The sequence below is a fragment of the Oxyura jamaicensis genome, chromosome 1 (genome assembly GCF_011077185.1).
Source record: "Oxyura jamaicensis isolate SHBP4307 breed ruddy duck chromosome 1, BPBGC_Ojam_1.0, whole genome shotgun sequence".
Lineage (NCBI taxonomy): Eukaryota > Metazoa > Chordata > Aves > Anseriformes > Anatidae > Oxyura > Oxyura jamaicensis.
In genome coordinates, this window is record NC_048893.1 from 70,746,273 (window position 1) to 70,770,523 (window position 24,251).

At 38.7% G+C, this 24,251-nt stretch overlaps 1 protein-coding gene and 1 long non-coding RNA gene across 4 annotated transcripts in view; one reads left to right on the forward strand and one right to left on the reverse strand.

The window, feature by feature from the left end:
• Positions 1-9,796, forward strand: part of WNT7B (Wnt family member 7B) — a 97,095-nt gene extending 87,299 nt beyond the window's left edge. For all 3 annotated transcript variants that reach the window (XM_035309539.1, XM_035309530.1, XM_035309521.1), the window contains exon 4: positions 6,588-9,796. In XM_035309539.1, the coding sequence (XP_035165430.1) occupies positions 6,588-7,067 (480 nt within the window). In that variant the 3' untranslated portion in view covers positions 7,068-9,796. The remainder of the gene's footprint in view (positions 1-6,587) is intronic.
• LOC118155907 lies at positions 3,629-19,043 on the reverse strand. Its single transcript, XR_004746060.1, has 3 exons — positions 17,428-19,043; positions 12,171-12,284; positions 3,629-3,737 (listed from the first exon to the last, which is right to left on the reverse strand). It is a non-coding gene; the product is annotated as an uncharacterized LOC118155907 (long non-coding RNA).
• Positions 19,044-24,251: the final 5,208 nt, after the last annotated feature.

The following is a 24,251-nucleotide window of genomic DNA, read 5'->3' on the forward strand; positions in this document are numbered from 1 at the left end:
ATTAGAACAGCAAATGAGGTGATTTGTTGGTCACCATTATGTATATACATATATATATACATATACACAAATATAGATATGTAGAGTGTGTGTGTACAAGTCATTGTATATATTTATATATAAATATATATGTGCTGTTTGTGCATAAAATATGTAAGAAAGTGTTAGCTCAATTCACCCCACCTGAAATATTTAAACTAATAAGCTCACTTTTGCAAGATGCTCCATATGCATGAATATATTCCAAACTGCCTTCACAGTTACCTAGCAGGACATAAAGTTTAGAAACAATCCTCAGTCTCTGGATGACATGCTCTGAAGTTGCAATGGAGCCTGAATCTCAGTTTCAAAATTGAAAGCCAACTAACTTTCTTCTCCTATAAGCCTAAAACATTCTTCAAAATGTGACTCTAAGTCATTTCAGTGATTTAAAGAATGTGACTTTCCAGGTTTTACAGCCCTGAGCCCATTATTTGCTGAACATTTTTTTCTCTAAAAGAGACACACTATTTAACTGCAGTTCCATTGTAAGAATATTAATGAAAGAAAAGCTTTTGATACTTGTGCTTGATGGCATACTTTCCACTTTCCCACTTGAATTGATTTGCAGACAGTTGTAAATCCAGCTTCAAAAAGTTTGGTGTTACAGCTTGGGTGGGTTAGATGGATAACTAATGCTTATCCATATGTCCTGAGTATGCAAGCTTTGGCTCAAAATCTCATGAGGATAGTTCTCCCACTTCCAGTTGAGCTGGATTTACTAGCCTATTTTTTTCTTCCAGAAACACACCCTTAATGTCGACTGCCAGAAGCTACATCTGGTACTATCCTACATTTTGAACATTTTGCTTTAAAATTAGAGGGGGGGAAATAGCCAAATATTTTAGAACTTGTTAAATGGTTTTATTCTATAAATGGACTTGCCAATGCAACCTATGCTGTGTATACAAGATGTACATATCATTCATCTAGTAAAATATTACTTCACACCCCCTAAACCTAACATCTCTATATTGTCTGACATGGTAAAAACAACAATGAAGTATTTTTGTCTCTTTTAGATGATATTTAAAAATTTATCTGCAAGTTTCACAGCAATTTCCATAGAAAAAAATAGTGAAATAATGTATTTGCACTTGTTTGGGTGATGCTTTAAGGGGTGCATCTGGAGATTTTCACTTTTTTCAACATTTCACTGTGAAAATACATTTCAGAAATTTTAACTGGTTGCAGCAGTTTGCTGCCCAAACTTAGAAGCTATTTTCTATTCTTCTAGAAGGGCAGGAAGAGGCCCAGATGTGTCTATAACACGCCCTCCTAATAGTTTCTGTAGAAGTCTCTATAGCCCATCCTTATAAGAGTAGGGACTTTCATCTGATGGGCAGGAGGTCTCAAATTCCCAGGCTTGTATTCCTGCTAGCCAGGAGGAGAACATGGGTAAAGAAAGCAACAACCTTCTTCCATTTTTTTAATGCATTCAGTGGGATTGGAGGCAGGTGAAGGGCAGAAGGAGGTGAATTAGTGTCCCTGGTGTTTCTGAGCTGTAGCTAGTGCCAGGGAAGAGCCATCTTGTGTTGCAGCTGATCCACTGCCAAACAGAGGGTCCCTGCTCCTATCAAACTAAACAATAACAAAAAAATAAGGATGCAACAAAAGAGGGAGTAAACACAGTAAGTCAATTTCTCACCCTCCCTCCTAGAGTAGAAATACTGGTTTGATGCTTGATGGAGTATCCTTAAGCAGCTGAATAACTAGTATTGCTCTCTTGTTGGCTCCAGTATGCCTTCTCTTCACAGAGCTGGACACAATCTGATGAAATATGACATAAACTGCTTTATTTTTGGCTCTCTGAATTGTTGTTAATGAAGAATATTTTGAGAACATTTGTATTAGAGTAGTAGTATTACTTCCTACTAATATTAGAACCCCTGGCTGTCAGAGTTTTTTTTAATGGAGAGGAGAGGAGAGGAGAGGAGAGGGGAGGGGAGGGGAGGGAAGGGGAGGGAAGGGAAGGGAAGGGAAGGGAAGGGAAGGAACCCCAAACCCAACTTTGTTTCCAAGATGGGTCCATGAGGTCAGCATTTTGCCAGCCATGCTGGACACCAGACTGCACTGGGACTAAGATTTGCTGGTACCTAGCCATAAGCTCTCATGGCTGCAGGCTCTCATGTATGCAAGGGGATGGTGACTTATGACCAAAATCTGTGTCTTTGGGTACTGGTATTACCCAAGGCAAAAGCTGATCATTTGCATATTTGATGGGGGGGGAACTTTTAAAGTTTTCAATTTCTTTTTGATACTGCAGTCAAAAACTAATATGGATTTTGTTACATTCAACATCTGGTCCAAAAATGTGCATTTCCACTAAGGAAAACACAAACCAGAAAAGGCAAGCCAAAACAAACACACACCAAACGTTACTATTGTTTTTACATATTTTATCCAGATAGGATTTTTAATATGTATAGAAACAGTATCTGATATTATGTAGTTGGGTCTAGATACAGAAGTTGAAAAAATGAGTTTCTTTTCATACATATTATTTTGTTTTATTTCAGTCTTTGCTATGTTTTTCTACTTTACTGGCAGCATACAGCCCTCAAATTGTATTTTCAGTATATGATTTATATAGGTATAAAAATATGTGGAGTAAAAAAGCTTTAATGTTATATTTCACAATTCATTTAACAAAGTAGCAATAGTTAGAAAATTTTACTTGGCAAGATCCTACTGAGGTGGGAGCGGGCCTGCATGTGGAAAATGGACTTAAAGAATGTTCCTACTATTAGTCTGAGGCAGCACGGTCAACGATGGGAATTTGCTTTGGGAAGTAGATCTTGCTGTAAACTGTTTGAGATTAGATATGAGGTGCTGACATATGACAAATGAAACTGCTGAACAACTGGGTCATACAAGCTAATGATTTTCAGTCTATAATCAGGCACCTACCTTGGCATAATGTATCAGATTTGAGTAAATAAGTACCTTTAGGGCTCAGGGTCAAAGCTGTTATGGGAATTTTGCTGAAGAAAAATAAGTTGGAGGGACATTTAGGAAGAAAATGCTAGTCACTCTTTGTTCACAGTACGCAATGGGGAGGGCCAAACACTACCACTTTTGCCAGCCCCAGTAGCACCTTGCAAGTGGGAAGCTGCTTGAGATACCAAGTGGAAAGGTGCAGCTGTCCATGTAAATGGCAAACTGCAAAGCAGTAGCAGGGCCTGCTCCGGGATCTCCACGCTGCATCTCATGGGGCTTCACAACCACACCTCTGGAAAAGCCTGACTGTGCTGGCTTGCTAACAAAGAGGAATGCTCAGCAGCATCTGTGTAGAAAAGGGAAAAAAAAAAAATAAAAATAAATCTTACTTTGAATCTGCTTAGTTTGGGCCTTGTATTCCCTGACCTCCAAGTTTTTGGGCAAAATTTTATACCCAGAGCTGACTGTGGGCACACAAATTATAGCATTCAGGAATTTAACTACCTGATGATTGGGCCTGTGCTCAGTGTTGTAACCCCAAGCATTCCACATTCATGAGAGAAGCCTCCAAAAAAATAAAAAATAAAAACCTGCAAGATTGGCTTCAGGATCATGAATTAATACATTTTGAAACGTCTGCTTTTTTTGCGTGTCTTGCATTTTCAAGTTCTTTCACAATTGTAAATGTCAGGAATATCTGAAAAAATACAATGCTGGAATCTGATTTCTGTACACCAAAATGACTCATAGAACTGTACCTTCAGAAAGACAAAAAAAAAAAAAAAAAAAAAAAAAGCAAAACTTAGGATAAAGTTGCTGCAGATGGTACTACAAAGTATGTCAGGCAGTACTGTATATACAAAACAGTGTCTCAACCAAATATACACAGGTAAAGATATATATACATGCACATATAAATATAAATATACATAAATGAAGATATCACCAAGGACACCTGAGTGGGTAATATCTTATTTTTCAAGAACAATGACACTCTCTGTTGTAGGAGGTAAGCATGTCAAGAAGAGAGACGAGACCAAGGCTCCTCAAAAGAGTGTCCAGAGCGTTAAGTCCACAGACAACCAGAAGCCTCACAAGCTTCACCTCCTCCCACTCTCTGGGCCAGTTACTGACTTGGCCTTTCCAAACTAAAAATCAGACATCACACACACTCACAGAACCTGGTAAAATGTATATTAAACCAGAAACCTCTGCCCTTCACCAAGAACTGTTACTTAGGGAGAAGAGGAATACAAATCTGGCATGGTGGATCAGTCCCATTGCTAATGCTTTCCTGAAGTCCTTACATCCTGTAGTGCTCTGTGAAGTTGCTGTAGAGACGGTTACCTCCATCCACCTTCTGTTATTAATTTTGCTGCAGTGTTTGTATCTGCAACTGTATGGTGACCACCAGTCAAACGAGAGAGCGGTAGAAACAGGCTGGTTTAAAGTAATGTATTTTAACAATGTCAGTAAAACAAGCAATTAAATATATATATACACATATATATATATATATATACATCGTGCACATCTAAATACCAATAGATTATTTCAACACAAATTTGTGGAACAGGATTGTAATTTTTTTTTTTTAGGGGGGTGAGGAAGGAAGGTCTTTAAAAAAAAATCGCATTATTCTACAGATGAGTAGAAGAGTATTCTACTCACAAAGTAGAGTCAGAGGAATCCTGACAGACCCTAGAGTATTTCATAAGGCATCCCTCTACTTGCAGCTACTGTAACGTTGCTGCCATTGCAGAAGGTGGCACTCTTTTTTACTTTTAAAAAAAAAATATTATTTTTTACTATGGGGAAGACAGGTGGGTGATACAGTTCATTAGAGAGCAGTGGCTGTTCCAGTGTCCATAGAAAGCAGCTCATCCTACCCTTGCTGATTTTACTTTTAGAGTATTGCAACTGCAGGAGCTTCTTCTCTAACCCAGTAACCCTTGCTGCAATTCATCTTTTCTGCCACTGATCACTGAAAGGCAAACTGGACATTGACCTGGGAAAAGATTGTGGTTCCATAAAGTCTAAGGTATTTTTGACTGGGATGCTCAGCTGTCTTGTACTTGCTACTGTATGTTGGCAACTCAGAATCAAAGCCAAATATTCTCTTTAATATTGAAACCCCAAAAATTTGGGAAAACAAAACAAAACAAAACAAAACATACAATTTAACTGACAACTCAGGAGGGTGCCCTCTATTTGCACGGATAACCAGATCTGTACAGCTTTTATTTTAAGGCCAGTTTCTTAAGCAGTAAGCATTTTTTACTTCCCTTCTATTTCATTATGCCATTGTACTCAGATTTCGTCCCTTTTATCCTTTGCCCACTTCAGTCATGTTCTGGGATATGCAATGAAACCACTATTGGAGATGGTCTGCAGCATCAGTAATGCTTCAAGACAAGCCTGGTAGCTCATATTTCTTTGTTAGCATCCCATCGTGAAAGAGAAAGATCGGTTTGCTTTGTTCTTAGGCCTTGATTTTCATAAGCTAATGATGACTGTGGGTGCAGTTGTGGCCAGGCTTAAGTGGTAGCGCAAGGGCAGAAAAACAGAGAGGCGCTTCCCTGAGGCCAGTCTCCCCTCCCCACGTACACAAGAGGCAGGAGGGCATCTCCCTGCCTTGCTTGGGGCTGTGCAGGGAAGGAGGGATGAGCCAGCTGTGGTGCAGCTGAACCACAGATGAGGCTAAAGATGAGGAGTGGAGCATGAGCATGAATGTCCGCTAGCATTGGGATTCCTATTAGGGTCCACCTGATGGTGGATTAGCCTCCTCCAGAGGCTGGTGGCAAGACCATCACCAATCCCTGAATGCACATCCATGATGGGAGGGAGGCATCCTTAGGTATTACACAGCCATAGCAATAATAAATAATCCTGTTTCTCTTTAGCTCACAGCTCAGCAGAGCCCTTTGGTGGTTTTTATTTTCTCTAATGTTGCACAATGATTGCCCCAGGGTGATAAATATACTTATGGATGAACATTTGCGTGACACGGGGCTAGGTGCAAGAATTCCTGCTTTTAAGGGTGATGATGTGCTCTGTGGGTTAAATAGTTAATAGAAATGCTGCTATTACCACTGCCAGTGTAGGCAAAATTTTGATTATGTAGTGAACATGCACCCACAAAGTATAATTCTGTGAATTTTAAAGCTGTTTGAAACTTTTAAATATTTTTTAAACATTGTTTAAAGCAATTAAGGTTAAATATTCTGAATCTTAAAACACTTTAAAAAAAAAAAACAAACAAAAAAAACTTTTTTCTGCTTTCAAAATGAAGATGATATGATTTTATTTTTTAAGTCATTGTAGTCTTATTTTGTCTCTAAAGACATCTTCTGAAATTTCACTAAATATTTTCCAATATTTGGAAATAGAATGAAAATATTTTGTAATGAAATGACAAACCACTGTGTTTTTCATCATGTAAAACAAAGTGCATTACAAGCATTCCGTTGGGAGGCAAGAAGATTCATAGGCATACATTTGAAAAATTTCAGCCAGCATTAATGAATATTAATATAAACTAGACAGATTTAGGTAAGCTTTCAATGTCATTTTCCTCAGTAATAATATGTAAATGTCTATACACATAGGTGCTTGAAGAGAGAATGAAATTGGAGTGCAAGTGTCATGGAGTTTCAGGTTCCTGCACAACCAAGACTTGCTGGACCACACTTCCTAAATTCAGAGAGATTGGATATATTTTGAAAGAGAAATACAATGCTGCAGTGCAAGTGGAGGTGGTACGAGCCAGCAGACTAAGACAGCCAACTTTCCTGAAGATTAAGCAGATCAAGAGTTACCAGAAACCAATGGAAACAGATTTAGTATATATCGAAAAGTCACCCAACTACTGTGAGGAAGATGCTTCCACGGGGAGCGTTGGTACCCAGGGACGACTCTGTAACCGAACCTCTCCCAACGCAGATGGATGTGACATGATGTGCTGCGGAAGAGGTTACAACACACACCAGTACACCAAGGTGTGGCAGTGTAATTGCAAATTCCACTGGTGCTGCTTTGTGAAGTGCAACACATGTAGCGAGCGGACAGAGGTGTTCACCTGCAAATAATGGCATCGTGCGCAAATGAAGAGAGCAAATTGCCACAAGTGAAGACAGTGGAGTACAACGAATGACGACAGCATCATTTTGCACATCTAATCTTCTTTGGGAAAAAAATAAATCAACACAACAACCAATCTCTCCCCACTACTTACACCTCTACGGATGGTGCATTTTGGCTGGCAGGATGTTTTGACTGCTTTGGAAACAAGGGCAACAGGATTAAGGTGATGTTGACAACTACATGACAACCTTTTCTCTCTCTGTCTCTCTTTTTTTTTTTTTTTTTAAACTACAATCTGGGTGTTGTAGAGTTCTCCTAGTAAGTGTTTTAAGTTATACATATCAGAGAAGCTGATTGCATTACAGCTCCCATGAAATTTTAAAGAAAAAGACACATTCTCATATTTTACGACAACAAAAGCACAAAGCCCTGTGCAAATAAAGACTTTTTTTTTTTTTAGGAAATGAAATCTTCACTGACTAGAACAAAGCAGTCTTGCTGCAAAAAAAATTGCTAAGAAAGCAGGTAGAGAGAAAACTACAGCTGGTAGGGAGACAAAATCTGTGGCGGAAGTACTCCACTATCAGCTTGAAAAAATAAAGTTCACAAAATTACATCAGTTGCCAGTGACACTGGAACTCTTTGAATGAACATTAAAAATAATTATTTATGTTTTTAATAGTATCAAAAATTCTAAGCACTAACGGGTAGCTATGTCTTAATTCTGTACTAAATGTAAACTGATTGGAACTCTGACTTTATGATTTTTGTATTTGGTTCTCCCTAAGTTCTTCAATGCTACTGATCTGTTGTCACTCCACTAGTAGAGAGTTCGATTACTGTAGGCCTTAAGCAATGACCAGAACTGAACAAAAAGATCATGTGAAGCTGTGGTTACAGATGCTTGATGAAGACTTTCCCCACTTTCCTCCTTAATAAGAATGACTCTTCTAGATTCAGGCTTCAGGTGGGGATCACCTACCCTCAGCTCCTTGTAGGGAGTTTCAGGATATCAAGTCATGCTCTGACAAAAATTAAAGATTTGCTTTGCAGTCAAATGCACTGGCAGGATCTTCCAAGCATGTCACTGCTTTTAAAGGTTAAAACATAATATTATCTTTAGTTTTTGAAAAAAGTATGCTCAGCATGAGCTGCGAAGTTAATAAAAATATGGTAGCTGAACACTAGGTTGCTGCAACCTGTGAGCCACGGTGGCTTCATGAGCATAAGAAAGCTAAAATTTGGGTTAGTCTGTGTCATCGTTATTTTAAGGTTGGCAATAACATAAGCCCAGTAAATGCATGAAAGTTAAGAAAAAAGTGGACTTTTTACACCACCATTCAATTCTAATTTACATACCTTTTCCCTGTGAGAGATTTTTTTAAAAAAATCCTCAGATCTTTTACTACTGTAGAACCTAGTGGTTTAAACCCCAAGTGCCAGATACTCCCAGGTACAATACAGCACATTTAATCACATTAATTTGCTTGCATAAGGGATCCTTAGCTGAATTTCAGAAAAGTTGGATTAAAAATTTCCTAATGTATGTGTATCTGCATTTCTAGTTTTCATTTCATCCTGTTACCTTTTGTGAGGGGCTGCACAGCCATGAGGCCTCCTCACCCAATATGGGAGCACGTACTACACCACATTGTGCTCTTGGTGCAAGGGGCCAGTGGAGCTGCCATGATGCCAGCTCCCATGCTGAGTATGTGGATGATCCAGGACTACCTCCCAAATTTGTGGGCCCGTGTTATCTAAGGTAGCCAGCCGCCTGGGCATCTTGGTTTGAATGCTCATGAGGTCCTGCCTTTCTGACCACAACCCTTTCTTACACTCTGAAAATCATATCCTTTCGATGAGTGTTCCAAGGATCAACCCAAACTCAAATCACTCATGCTTTTTTGTTGTTGCTGCTGGTTTCTAAGTGCCAACTAGAGGTTCGAACTCAGCCTTGGCATAAATGAGTGCAACCCCACAGAAGTAAGCAGGGGCCCCCAAAATGCTAGAGTCAATTGATATAATTTAAAGTTCATTAGATTTATGGGTATTGTTGTTGAACAATAGTGGTATACTGTACTTTCACTACACTCTTGACAGGAAGCAAATAAAGCTCCCAAGCACAGTAATGCACAGTCTTACGGTACTAGATACTGTAAATATATTAGAATAGTATTTGTTAAGTACAACTGAGGAATCCAATTAAGTTATATTATTGTATATCGTTTAAATGTCTATAGAGTATTTTAAATTATTGTGAACTACACTGCGTTAAGAAATGAAAAAAGGTTATATATCATAACACCATCCACTCTGAAAAGTGGACCAAAATGACTCTTTTTTTTACACACCCCTATTTCAAATAGCTCTGTCAGCTATTGTAACAGTCCTACAATTGGATTAGCTGTCTATAATATAATGTTTCAGAGCATCCTATAAAAGCCTTGCTCATGTGGGGGTGCAGCATTCAGAAAAGTACTGTATGGCACAAAACAGGGGATGACCACAGTGCATGGACTTTGAACTATGTCTCAAGAAAAAGCGGTTTTGGTCAGAAAACACCATCACCACTAATACACTGAAACATCGGAAAAAAAAAAAAAAAAAAAAAAGACAAAAAAATAAGACAACCTTTTCACAAAGGTGTTTATGAACAGAAGTAGGTTACACACAACTTTTCTTTTAAAAAAATGTAGTTTGATGTCAAAGAACTGTGACAATAGGTGTTTGAACATGAACAGTATCATGACATGGTTTAACCATACAGTAGCCATGACAAAATTGAAAATACTTTATGTTATTAAAGAATATAAGAACAAAGATCAGTTTGTTTACTATGTGAATGTTTTATGGCAAGCAGAAAAGATGAAAAGTGTTTCCATTAAAACTTCATTATTTATTTAGAAAAAAGAAAAAAAAGGCTCCTCTGGATGAGAAATGACATGCAGATTCCAAGTTCTAAACAGGTTTTATGTTTGTGAGAAATGGTAATGAGTAGTTCTGTGTTTGTTATTGAAGTCCAGAGTCATCTATCTACATTAATGGTAGCGTGAACTTTGCAGTAGCACCAGCCTTGGTATTACCAGAGATGTCTATTGGCTCAAATGAGACAGGGATAAATGTAGACTCCAAAATGCTGCCCTTCCATGAACCTCATGTTACCAATTAGTGAACAGAAGGAAACACAGGCATATAGGAGAGGTCTGAAGGACCTGACTGGACCAGCACTTGCATGCACTTGCATGCACTCCATCTTATTCAAGCAAGTTATGAACACATCTGAAAACCTAGCTAAATCGGGACCTAAAAGATTTTATAGCATTTACTTTACTCAGAATAGCAGCAACCTCCTTGGTACTGGAAATAGTGTCTTCCTATAGGAAATCTAAAGCAAATGCACGTCTGTTATATTTGTCCCTTAGGACAGATATCCAGCTATAGATAAGGGTATAGCCAAATTCCACATGAACTAAGTCAAAAGTAACTTCATTAAAATGACAGGAGTATAAGTATGCACAGCATTTTACCCACAGATGCCAAAGACAACATGACACCTTCTTTCTAATTATATCATGAGAAACTTGTTAATAGAGCTGCAGTAAGTTTTTATAGCAAATGGTAATATTGCATTCATTTCAACAATGACATCTGGAAAGAAGAAGAAGCTCATTAAAACGTTTGTAAATATTTTAACAAATCTAAAGCATAGTGTGAACAGGTCACTTAAAGTTTCCAGCAATTATTTCAATGGATTTCTTTGTTTAAGATTTAAAATAAAAAATGATATTAAATGTAACAAATTGAGACCTTCCCTTTTACCAGCCTTCCCATATGAATAACTTGATATGTAAATATGCCTTTCACTACTGAAGTCACTCTCGACGCTCAACAGAAAATACTTTCTATAAAGTTGGGGATAATTTGCATTAATAGCAATTGTCATAACTAGATGGAACAACTGCACATTTCCTTTCCAACTGTTGGGACCTTTTGTTGCAGTGACAGTTCCCATAGCAAGGGCAGTACAGTAAATAGTAAAGTGTTCTCCCAGAGTGACAGCCACAATGAGACACAAATACACACAAACAAGTCTACATCCAAGGGAAAACATTGAAGTGGAAAGGCAGAAAAGGTTGCAAGTAATTTCAGTTTGTGGTACTGAGACTGTGAGAAACCTCTTGCATGCAAAACAAACTACATTGTAGGCTGACCTTCACATACAATACTTTTCCCCTCAAACCTAAAGTCCATGTCTGCATCTCTACAAATTCAGAAAGTTTTTTTGGAGAAAAACCAAGATTGGCAATTATTTCCCTTTGTGTTTTAGCTGTTATCAGGAAATTGTAGGGAATCATTACCTGACAAAGGACATACAATTGCAAATTTAAAATTTGCATCTCTCTTTTTTTAAATTAAGATCTGTTTTTCTTTCCCTGCCAATTCCTCTGGTACAGATATATGTATGCCGAAAGATTTGCTTGGTGGAGAATAAAGATGGCAGTTTTTACATAATATATGCTTGTTGGCTGTAATGTGTTCCACAGAGCACTAAGGTAGATGTAATAATACTGCTTTAAATTTCAAGCATTTATTTGTATTGTTTTAACTGATAACAGTACACTAAATATGAACTGTTTGGAGATCCAAGTGCAATTCTATTTTATAGTATGGTTCTTCTCATAACTTGGTACTATTGAAGGCCAGGAAAATGAGAATAATAAAGTTTACTTTGGTTTTGAGTCCTCCTTTCAGGTTCTCATTGCAAACAGACAAGATCAATAAGAAACCAGATTTATGATTTTTAAAATTGTGCCTAGGTATTAAAAAGTATTAAGATATTTGTTTCATAGATTATTCCAAATAAATGTTGCTGAACCAGCCACTGGAAATGTTTGCATTGAAAGCCAGCTGTATGACTAGCCTCTATCTTTATTTGGCCCACAATTTAGGGAAAAACAGCATTTTAGATCCATGCAGCTAAAAGGAATTCCCAAGGAGATTACAAGATTTTGATCTTATTATTTAATTCGTGCAGCTGAGAGTGAAAATGAACATTCCCTACTTCTCTGAGCAAAGGGAAAACTAAAAGCATTTTGAAGACTACTCACACCACTCAACTTAAAACGGTGGCCAAGAGGGCTGACTGCCCTCAGGGCTCCCTTCAGGACGGTCAGGGGATGTGTTGGTTCAGCCATGGTCTCTGACCTTCTCCTCCTCCTCAGCTGGAAAAAAATCAAGGAGATGTGTCAGGGTGATTTATCCAATCAAATAAAGCACCAAACATTGTGCTGGGGGAATGAAATCCCATGAGCTATGCCACCACAGAAACGGTCTCAAACAAAATTGTAAAAGCTGGACTATTATCCAATGATTTGATGAGGCAATTCTTTGCAATACGTTTTATTGATTGTTTTGACTTCCTCTTAAAATTTGTGCTGTGTGTTGAAATTAATCCAAGGGTTGAACATTTAATAACATTTTGATACTTGTGAAGGATCCCAAAAAGTGTGCACTGCAATGCTCCCCTAGTTATTCCATGAGATCACATCTGCACTTTTATTTCTGGGCTCATCAGGCTATGCCAAAAGGCTCTCACAGCAGCTGCATCCTGATTGCTTGCATGAGTTGCACCTTGCCATTAAAGCTGAGTTCAGCCTACATTTTTTTGTTTTGTTTTGTTTTTTTAAAAAGGCAGTGAAATTTAATTTAATTTTCAATAATGCTAGCCATTGCATGACATCCTCATCTCAACACCTTTCTGAGGTAAGTATTATATATTTTTAAGACAAAGAAAAATATACATACCAGTACTTAAAAAGGATTTTCCTGCCCAGAGAGAGGAAAAAAGGCACTTCTCAAATTGCAGTGTGTACTCCAAATATAAAGCCTAATATGCACACACATTGTGCACGTATTTCTGTACACACCCATACAAACAATGTAAATACATAAAAATACATAAATATATGTGTTTGCTTGAAAAATATACACAGCAGATATTCTGTGCAATTTATATAAGATCATTGTTAATTTTGTCCCTTTCTAAGGGGAGTAGATTCTGTGCCCTCACACTGAACTACAGAGCTACACATTTTGCACATTTCCTAGCAGATATGCTATATCATCAGCACCTGATAATGCTTCTTTTATAGGTCTTTCTATTTATTTCTATTTCTGTTTTCAAAGAAAAACAACAAAAAAGAAATCCAACATTCTGCAACTGGAGAAAGTGCAGATGTGTGAAATCTCTCCCTCCTTCATCCATTCAGGAAGAGGATGCAACATAATTTAGCTCTAAACCACTTGCCAAAGCCTCCAGCTAAAATCTATAGTTAGGACTACTACTCAGAAGTCCTGGTTTTTGGACTGGGGCTCTAACTGCCAGCCCTACTTGCCATGGTTAGTGTAATGTATGAGCATCAGCTGTGATGTACATATATGTATATATTTATTGGCAAGCACATCACAACTCTTCTTCCTTATCTCTCTCTTTAAAAGATAAGCTACTTAATATTTGCCCCTGGCTGCTGTCAGCAAATGTGTCATGATCTGCACTCACTTTGCACGCATGTTAGCCTTTTGAGCAGATGCAGGCACTTTCAGTCATAAAATCATCACCAGTATACTCTTTTAGTATATTTACAGTAATGAGATAAATGCTTTCTCTTTTTAAAAGGCTGGAAGCAATGCAGCAGGACAGGTTTGTCCACCCACCGCATTTTGTTCCAGCAACTCTGGCGCAGAGCCGCATCTGGGATCAAATAGTCTTAGGAAGCCAACATGCAAAGCTTGAACAGTAGGCTAAAGTAAATATATAATGGCGTGGGAAAAAGTCTCTTGTTTGTTAATATTAGGTGATCTGTTGTTCAGGACAAGGAACTGGAACATTGTTGGTTTATGTTCAGTTGTCTTCATTTCACTGCATAGGTTGCTTTCCACTCTGTGTTGATGTGTATGTGCATGCAGGAAGACTTAAGAAGCATTTAAGTCAATGTGTTAATAAATTTTTTATTTCATGAACAGGAAAATAACGGGGCAGGGGGTGGGTGGGTGGGAATTAGTGGGAACCTAAATGAGAAATACCTGGAGTTGGCTCACAGCAACATGGTAAGAAAATATGTGCTTTGGAAGTGTCAGCTGACTACCTAATGCAAACCACTCCTGAAGGAAGGAGAAAGAATGAGGAAGTCAGCTTGTGGTCAGCAGTTTCTCTGCCAGTGATATCCAGTACATAATTACTGCAGGGCTACAGTTCAGCCAGCTTTTGACAAATGAACTACCAAGAGTTTTCTCTGCATGTTTTCTATTCAAGTGTGTTTAGTCATAAATACTTGGTTCCAATGGCATTTTCTTAGTCAAACAGAGCCACTCCTAAGCATTAATAATATTTCTTATTCTTACTATAAGCCTCTGAGCAAGATTCTTTTATTCTGGTTAAAGGTCTCTTTACAGAAGTTGACTATCCTGTAATTTCTCAACCCACACTAATTTTGACTAATTATACACCTAGTACTCTTCATCTCCAAACCATACAGACCATACATTCTGTGCTGAAAAGTTTCCATGAAACACATTCTGTGCTGTACAATAAAATTATCAAATTCATTTTATGAAAGGAAAAGCAGTAGCAGAAGGCACTATGTTAGAACACTAAATTTCATTGCTCCTTTACTCTTAGTCAGCTTCTCTTTCTTCAGGTTTATAAAATGGTAATTCCTGAGTGCATGGAATGCCCCCATTAGCCTCACTAGAGATATCACCATTTTAGAGGTATCAGTCACAAAGAAGGAGGAAGTAATGAGCCATAAACACTCCCTGGTAGTGCTACTGTATGATGTGACTGCATTTGCAAACAATATTAAAATAATAAATAAAATAATCGGGTATGTATGAAAAACGTTAATTTTTAGTCAATACACATTTTTTCAGGATATATCACTTTTTAATATGAGGGGCAGTACTCATCTTCATTCAATGCATTTTTACAAGCAGATAATAGGAGGTCATATTCCCCTTTGGTGATGGTTTCCTGAAGTATAAATTAAGATTTAATGCCAGGAGCCCTTACTAGTGTCTGAACCCTTTTTATAATCTTTGACTCTGTATGAGGAACTTAAAACACACATGTAATTGCTCTTAGTGAAGTACGAGCACTGGCAATTTTTGTCTTCAGGTATTCATCTTTTCTTTTTCTCCCCACCCCTAATTACCGACCAGCAAAGAGAACAAACAGAAATATATATATATTTTTAATTATTATTATTATTATTATTTTTTACAAACCAGCCAAATGGATACTTTTCAAGAACCTCTGCTTGTTTTCCTTTAAAAACAGTACCCTCTGTCTTCTGTTTAAAACCTTTTGCATTCAAGAGATGCTTCTTCTCCCTAGATAGGTTCACTTGAGCTTCTTTCTCCACTTCATCTTTTTATTTAGTTACACTCCCTCACAGTCTGATGCCTGTTCAAATGTCTCTACTCAAGCTGAGACAGATCCAAAAAGTACTTGTAAAGGGGCGTTGGCCACAGTCCTGAAAGCCTTTCTGCTGGCACTTGAGAGCAGTGAAGTGTTTGCCTGCTCCCATCATCTCCAATTGAATGAAGAGGGAACTGAGCTTATCCTTCAGCCACAGACAACTGCAAGGTAAGCCACAGAACTTTAAGGAGCAATAAATCAAATCATGCCCTGCTCAATATCTTGACCTGAAACTTGACAAAGGTGACAGTTATCACCAAATTCAGCTCCCATTCAGTTGCCAGCAGAGCAAGACTAGGGAATGCCAGGACCCTACATGAGAGGGTTTTCTAAGCCCTTCTGAACACCTCACCCTAAATATCCTTTTTCAATTTTGAAAATTTTGAATCAAGTTTTGCTTAAAAGCTTTGTGTTCATTGTAATTCCTATATCGTATTACCATTCCATAAATCAGCTCTCAAAGAAAAACCTCTAAATGTGGGATTTTAAGGATTAGTCTCAAAACAATACTGCAACCCACACACCCAACAGAAGCACCAGAAATAATAATTTAAAAAAATCATTAGAGCTGTCACACAAAACTTAAAAAATTGAAACTACTGAAAAGGTGGAGTCTGTGCAGAACAATAATGTTGGCACAGATTGTACTCAGGATGTAATTGCAACAGTTCAGAGGCCAGAAGGGCTGAACAAACTTACCTTAGTTGGAAAAAAATCAAAAACCAAAAAACCTGTAACAGAGCTTAGCAAAAAAAATTTCATTGGTGAAAAAGAGAGATTAATCAAGATCAAAACAAGGTGCAGCTGGGATGAATCTCTCAAACTGTTCATAAAAATGAGAGACTAGCAGGTGAGAAAACTTTTTAGATGGTGCTTCCTGTTTCTTTGTTTTTATTTCATTTTAATTAATTATGTTAATATACTTAAGCTAAAACATCAAAAAGGGGAAAGAAAAAGATATAAAAAGGATTTCACAATTATCTGAATGAAATAAGCTGACTGGTTCAAACCAGACCCTATCTTAGAACCAAGTAATCCCTGAACTATAAATTTTTGTGCTTACTTGGAAAAAAAAACACTTTTCAGAATTCTTTTTGTGTGTATGTGCATGAAGGGAAAATAATTTCACCCCCAATATAATGTTCTCTTTTTGAATGTTTTGTTCAAATAGATCCCGTAATCTTCCTTCCCCTCCTACTTTGGTAAAAATCTGATCAGGTGATAGTGGTGTAGTTTCAGATTTCAGTTCTGAAAGAACTTATTTTTCTTCCCTCTAGCCTTTCTCAGATTTATACATATATACTACAAGATATCTTTCTTCTGAGTTCAGACATCCAAAACAAACAAGATTGGAACATATAGTCTTCTTTATCTTGGATAAATATATAAAGCTAAAATCAATTAAGAGCATTTTTTTAAAAGGTAGTGGGAATTTAAAGCAAAACAAGAAAGCTCAGAAAGTACCACTTAAATAACAGAAACCTAATATTTAAACAAATCTGGGCTGCCATATTCTCTCAGTGATTTAACATAAGCACAAGTGATCAAATATGAGCTGACCAACCAAGGCATAAGTTCTCACTTTTGAAGTATGGTCTATTGGTTAGGTACTTTCCCCTTTTCCTGCCTTCAAAAAACCCTGTTAAAGCTTGATCACAAGGTCAGGAACAGCAGATGACACTTCAGAGAGACTAAATAAAACCTGGGAAGTCAGGGCACACATGCCAGTTATAGCAGTCCACTTGCTGTCATGGCTTTTTTAACTTCACCATAGCTGTCTGTGAGAGACAAAAATTGATGTGCCAATAGCTGTACCATAGCCAATTTATGGCTAGAAAGTTTTTTAGACATGTCTTGGGTCTGGCTATCAGTGCTTGACTTCTCCTCACCATTGGGTATTGTCTACATCTGCATCCTCAGTGGGAGAAGAGGACAGAATGCAAGTCTCCAAGGTTTCATTTGGGGAACTGAAGGTGAACTGCTGAAAAAGCAGTGTAACAGTATCAAAGAAATCTTTTGAGAGATATAAGAATGTGATGCAGTCAGTGCCCTAGCACAGAGCTCTTCTCAAGCACCACTGCAGTCCTGTAATGCTAACAGCTCCCTCACGAATCCCCCAGTATTGAGCCTCTAATAATCAGACAGCACTGGGTCATACCTGTTTTCTTGGTGCTTATCCAAAAGAAGGCAGAAAGTGTCTATCTTTTCAAGACAAGTGACAAATCAATGCCAAATAAACAGGCTGCAAGGGGAGGGTGCTGTTAGACATCTTCAGCACAGACTTCAGAGTCACACTAAGCATGGGCAAAGTAAACAAACAAATACCCCCCAGCTGAAAAAGCAAACAAGTTGTTTGTGTCTTTTTGGATGAATGGCACCAGGGGAACCCATCCACTCACTGGAGCTGAATGGGGTTTCTGTCCTTGGAAAGCTGCCTTGCTGCGAGCACAGAGCCATGGCTGGGACCACAGGGCCAGGCAGGCATCAGCCCAATGCATGGCACACCTCGCTGCCTCTCTTGCAGCTCATGCTGAAGAGATTGTGTTTGCATACTCAGGGCTGAATAAAGGCGAAATTTTCCAAACTATTTTAATGTAAATACAGGGATGTCCACAGCTAACCAGCATGGCAGTTTGACTGGGACGACTGCCAAGGAACAAATTTAATGCAATGTATTTCATTTACTCCTAACAATGGATAAATGGCACTCTTTCTGTTTAAATGGCATGCCAACTGCTGTCTACGTGTCTGCCCACAGGTGTAATGCAGTATGAACACTTAAGTTTGTTAACATAAATTTGTTCATTTGTGTTTGCTTCCCTCTTCTAGCATGGCTGCTAAGCCAATCAAACCGACAAAACTAAACAAGTACAAACACTTCTTGCAAAGTGTGTATGCAACAATTAAAGCATGCTGAGGTAGGGTGCAGAGTTTTAATCACGCTGGCCCTTGGCCAAGGAACTGTAGAAGTGAACTGTGCTTCCCCAGCCAAGGAGGAAGAAGGAGGAATTTCCTCCAAGCCCCTAGCAGAGAGAGATGTGTTGCTGTTGCTCCTTAGTTTTTAGGGCTACTTCCTTGTCCACGCATTTCTACCTGCCAGTGAATCTTAATGTGAATACTTTTAGAATTTTCCTCCATTGTAACTACTCCTGGAACCATATTAAACAGAAGTAATAGCCCCCCTTTTTCCCCATGACAACTATTTTTGAGCAAACAAGCTTCAATTGAAGTGAATTTGTTACCTTAATTGTGCAAATGCTGACAGCTTTGTGTTGCTTTTCGCAGTGTTCATGAAATGTCAGTGCCAAAAGAAAGCAGAGAAGATATTTAGCTGTTACACAATAATAGGGGAAAATGTAATTTTAAATCATTGAACTGAGATATTTTATAAGATTATAGGCTTAAAAATGAGCATGTACAGAAACAGTTTGCCAAATTGTAACCAAAAAGTTTTGCACCTTCTGAGACCAAACCCCAGTGTAGTACCCATCTGATGATGGGTAGCAAAGAAAATCCATGAATTCTGTGAGTTTCTCTTTCAAGATTTTTTTTTAGTTATTTAATGCATTAGGATGTAAATGTGTGTGTTGGGGAAGGGAGCCGGGCACTCCCAGAATGTTCAGCTTTGCATTTGCTTTTCTATTGCTGTGAAATAACTGGAAATGCATCCCAGACATTAGCATACAAATAGTTACACTGAATTGTTTATAAACATCAAACATCATTTATAGCTCACACACACACACATCATCATGGAAACAAAGCAATTGTTGTACTTTTAGGATGCAATTTTTCTGCACAGGGAGGCAGAATGGCAATTTATCTGCATCTGGGTGGTTTCACGTTACTGTTTGTGGTAACAGTAATCATCTTTTGGATGTGAAATTAGTTTTGATTACTGAAGAAAAGATTGGATCAATATAAGACAGACAATTTGATACAGGAGAACACATGTGAAAACACTGCAATTGTTGCACAGGAGTGATGTGAACTATTCAGGGACAGTGATTCAAAGGCAAACCAAGGAATTTCAAAACCAGTGAAGGTCATTGCAGGTGTTTCCCATCTTGCCATTGCTGATGGTTGATGGTCGTTGCTATCTGCTTGCTGGTTGGCAGCCTAAATGAAGTTGTATTGATTATAGAGTGCAAATCTAAAAAATTAGCATGAAGAGGCATCCTTGCTTATAATTTCTCTGGTAAGGCCAAGGACTGAATAGACAGAGAAATATTTTCACAGAATCACAGAATAGTCTAGGTTGGAAGAGACCTCCAAGATCACCAAGTCCAACCTCTGACCTAACACTAACAGTCCCCACTAAACCATATCCCTAAGCTCTACATCTAAACGTCTTTTAAAGACCTCCAGGGATGGTGACTCCACCACTTCCCTGGGCAGCCTATTCCAGTGACTAACAACCCGTTCAGTAAAGAAGTTCTTCCTAATATCCAGCCTAAACCTCCCCTGGCGCAACTTAAGCCCATTCCCCCTCGTCCTGTCACCAGGCACGTGGGAGAATAGACCAACCCCCACCTCGCTACAGCCTCCTTTCAGGTACCTGTAGAGTGCTATAAGGTCGCCCCTGAGCCTCCTCTTCCCCAGGCTGAACAAGCCCAGCTCCCTCAGCCGCTCCTCCTAAGACTTGTTCTCCAGACCCTTCACCAGCTTCGTAGCCCTTCTCTGGACTCACTCAAGCACCTCCATGTCCTTCTTGTAGCAAGGGGCCCAAAACTGAACACAGTACTCGAGGTGCGGCCTCACCAGAGCCGAGTACAGGGGGATGATCACCTCCCTGGCCCTGCTGGCCACACTGTTTCTTATACAGGCCAGGATGCTGTTGGCCTTCTTGGCCACCTGAGCACACTGCTGGCTCATATTCAGCCGGACTGTCAACCACTACTCCCAGGTCCTTCTCTGCCAGGCAGCTTTCTAACCACACATCTCCTAGCCTGTAGCTCTATTTGGGGTTGTTGTGCCCCAGGTGCAGGACCCGGCACTTGGCCTTGTTGAACTTCATGCAGTTGACCTCGGCCCATCGGTCCAGCCTATCCAGATCCTCCTGCAGAGCCTTCCTACCCTCGAGCAGATCGACACATGCACCTAACTTGGTGTCGTCTGCAAACTTGCTGAGGGCGCACTCGATCCCCTCATTGATGAAGATGTTAAAGAGGACTAGCCCCAGTACTGAGCCCTAGGGGACTCCACTAGTGACCGGCCTCCAACTGGATTTAACTCCATTCACCACAACTCTCTGGGCCCGGCCATCCAGCCAGCTCTTAACCCAACGAAGTGTACGCCAGTCCAAGCCATAAGCAGCCAGTTTCCTGAGGAGAATGCTGTGGGGAACGGTGTCAAATGCCTTACTGAAGTCAAGGTAGACCACGTCCACAGCCTTTCCCTCATCCACTAAGCGTGTCACCTTGTCATAGAAGGAGATCAGGTTCGTCAAGCAGGACCTGCCCTTCATAAACCCATGCTGACTAGGCCTGATCGCCTGCTTGTCCTGCAACTGCCGCATGATGACACCCAAGATAATCTGCTCCATGAGCTTCCCTGGCACTGATGTTAAACTAACAGGCCTATAGTTCCCTGGGTCTACCCTCCGGCCCTTCTTGTAGATGGGAGGGAAAATCTTGTAGATATATCTTAAAGTAGATAGACTTTATGCAATACCAGTTTTTAAGTCTAAACAGAGATCTATCAAAAGAATATAGGGCACAGTTTATACAGATAGACTTTTAATAGTTTTTTGTTGTTGTTGTTGTTGTTGTTTTTTTGTTTGTTTGTTTTTTATAACAAAGAATGTAAGGAATTGAGATCACTGTCTTCCACCTGGCACTTGGAATGGAGACTATGATAAAAAGAAACATATTCTTAGTTCTAGTGGTGTAAACGACAAGATCATCACACCTTGGCAATAACAGCTGTCTACTTGGTCATTCCTGAATGACCTTCAAGTGGAGCCCTTCAAGGGAGTTAACAGAAAATACATTATCATTCATCACAGCAGCATACCAGACTACTAAACCATGGCTTGAATTAATCATATATTTTTAACACAAGAAAACACACTAAAATTCTCACACAATGGAAATAATCAGTCTTCTCAACCAAGTTCTGTAAGACTGGGCTTACAGAATTTTTGCAATTTTAACAAAAAGCTCACAATGAGGCTCATCTTGCAATATTACTGCAGGCAACACTCCCAGAGATGTTCTGCCTGAGTCAGAGCTGCAAGGTCACTCCCAAAAGATTGCTCGTAGAAAGTCCCATTATTGCATGAATTCTGTTTATTCCCCAGCTAGATGTGATATGAATTGACCCGCATTCTGCTTCATTAAAAAGTGCTCCTTAACTCAGAATGGAAGATTCCTTTGTGCAATCTGTCCTAACAATACTGAAAACAGAACAGCTTCTCTATCTCTTTTTCAGAAGGGGAAAAAAAGAGTCCTCTCTCTGCTCACAGATGTAAATGCTGCAAAGTACTTTCGGAGCCTTTAGGATAAAAACTGCTCAAGTAAACACAGGGTATAATTATAATCATCTGTCATCTCTGCGAATCCATACATTTTATATTCCACTTAAAACAGAAAAAATCCTCAGTGGGATGTCTTCCAGTGAACAAATTTAGCTAATGAGAGTGAATATCAATGACTGCTGGCTAATCAGAATGGTATTAGCATAAATTTTACTTAATGAGGACATATTTGGCTGCTGCCAGGAGCAAAATGGTACTGAGCTAGAGTGTAAAATGCAAAGGATGTGTAAGTCTCCACAGAAAAACAAAACAAAACAAAACCAAAAAATACCCTATCAGAGCAAATACACAGAAATGTATCTGAGGTCACAGTTATACTAGCACTTCCTATGCAACCTGAGATTTTACCCTCACTTGAGGCTTTTCAACCTTTTTCATTATTACAGAATCTTATCAACCTTTTCATTGCAATGAATAAAACACCCTGGGGAACAGCCTGACAAGAGATTCAATTGAACTCTTTTAACCTCATATTGGTAGGTAGATCACCAAGGGAACTTGCTTTCTTTTTAAGGCATGAAATACACGTGCTGGGCTGCACAACCAAAGTATATTTTTCCTTTGTGCTTTGTGTAAGGCTCTGTTTTGAAAAATGCCCAAATATTGCTCCCAGCTTCAAAACAAGAAATGTAACATTGCCCTCTGTCTGCCTGTTAGCAATCTCAGGAAGAAAATTCCCTGCCTCACAGCCTGCCACTACTGTCTTGAAGGAGTTAACTTCTAGAAGCATCCAAGTGCTGTTGTGCACAGCACACTTCTTCTTTATATATGCTCCATATTAGACAGTCTGAGAAGTCTCCATGAACAACATGAAAGATTTTTGTCACAGTAACATAAAGGGGTTAGAGTTCAATGCTCTCACAAAATATTTAATCTTGTGAAATGTTATTTGTAGTGTCGTTCTTGTATATACCTGCTTTGAAATTCCTAACCCTAGATTCTTCTATGTAAAGGAATATAGGGCAGAAGTGTTCTTACCTTTGATATACTATAAGATCTAACAATATTTAACCACTGAAGTCATTTTTGTTTCCAAACCTGTGTCTCAAATATGCTTGGGAACGTGGAAACTCACAATGCCCTTATTCATGACATCAAAATCAGTTCCATGGTAACACATTGTGATGACAAAATACACAGATTGCAAGGTCACAAGTCACACTTAAGAACAGGCAGGGGAGAAATTGTTAGTTTAATGAATAACATTAGCCAATTCCAATAGGAATAAAAATAAATAAAAAAATAATGTGCCTAAAGTAAATGCCCTTAAATGCACTTCAGAGCCATTTCATCTTAAGTAGTTCTTCAAAGGCAGAAGGCTTCTGCAGTTTTCACCTCTGCAGCAAAAAGAAGCTCATGTTAAAAATAAAAGCAAGACACTGTACGGTAATGATCATACTCATTGTGCTTTTCTCTATGTGTGCAGACAGAAATGGCAACTGCAGGGAAAAAAAATAGCACGAAAGGAATCAACCTTAAAAATATTCATATGAAATCCAGACTAAGTCTTCCAAACAACTTATTGTTCTTTCACTTTACATTTTACATTTAGTTTTCATGCACAGTGACCAGCCACTTCTGCATCTTGCATTTCCTTGGTCTATAGCCAGATGTTTGAAATATTTCTGTCACAGAAGTTAGCAATGGCAACTCTGTTACAGCTTCTTCTGATGAATTCCTAGTGCTTCCTTTACTGCTTACTTGCTGAACACTGTATCACCAGAAAATGATCCAAATGTTTGAGATTTAAATGTACACAGGCCACCTCTGAAATTTAAGTCCTTTTGCTGCAACAACCCTAATATATGTAGGTAGGAGATATCACCACATCTAGCTCATCACCTAAGAACATAAAGCATAAAAAAGAAGGAAAGGAAGGAATACCAAATGGATAAAATTGATAGCCTGAGATTTGAACAAATGGCAAACACCTTTAAGTCTTTGACATTGCCATCAGCTTAGCTTGTAGCTTCTCAGGGCAATGAGAGAAAAAAAAAAAAAAAAAAAAAAAAAAAAAAAAACTTGAAAAAAAAGAAGAAAACTCCGTGGTTAAGGGACTGTTCTTGAACGTGGCATGTCTTAAGCTTTATGTGGCCATTCGTAAAGGCACTGTACAAAAGGTAACAAGAATATATTTGGATTAATCTTTCCTTCTAACTCTCATGATCAAAATCC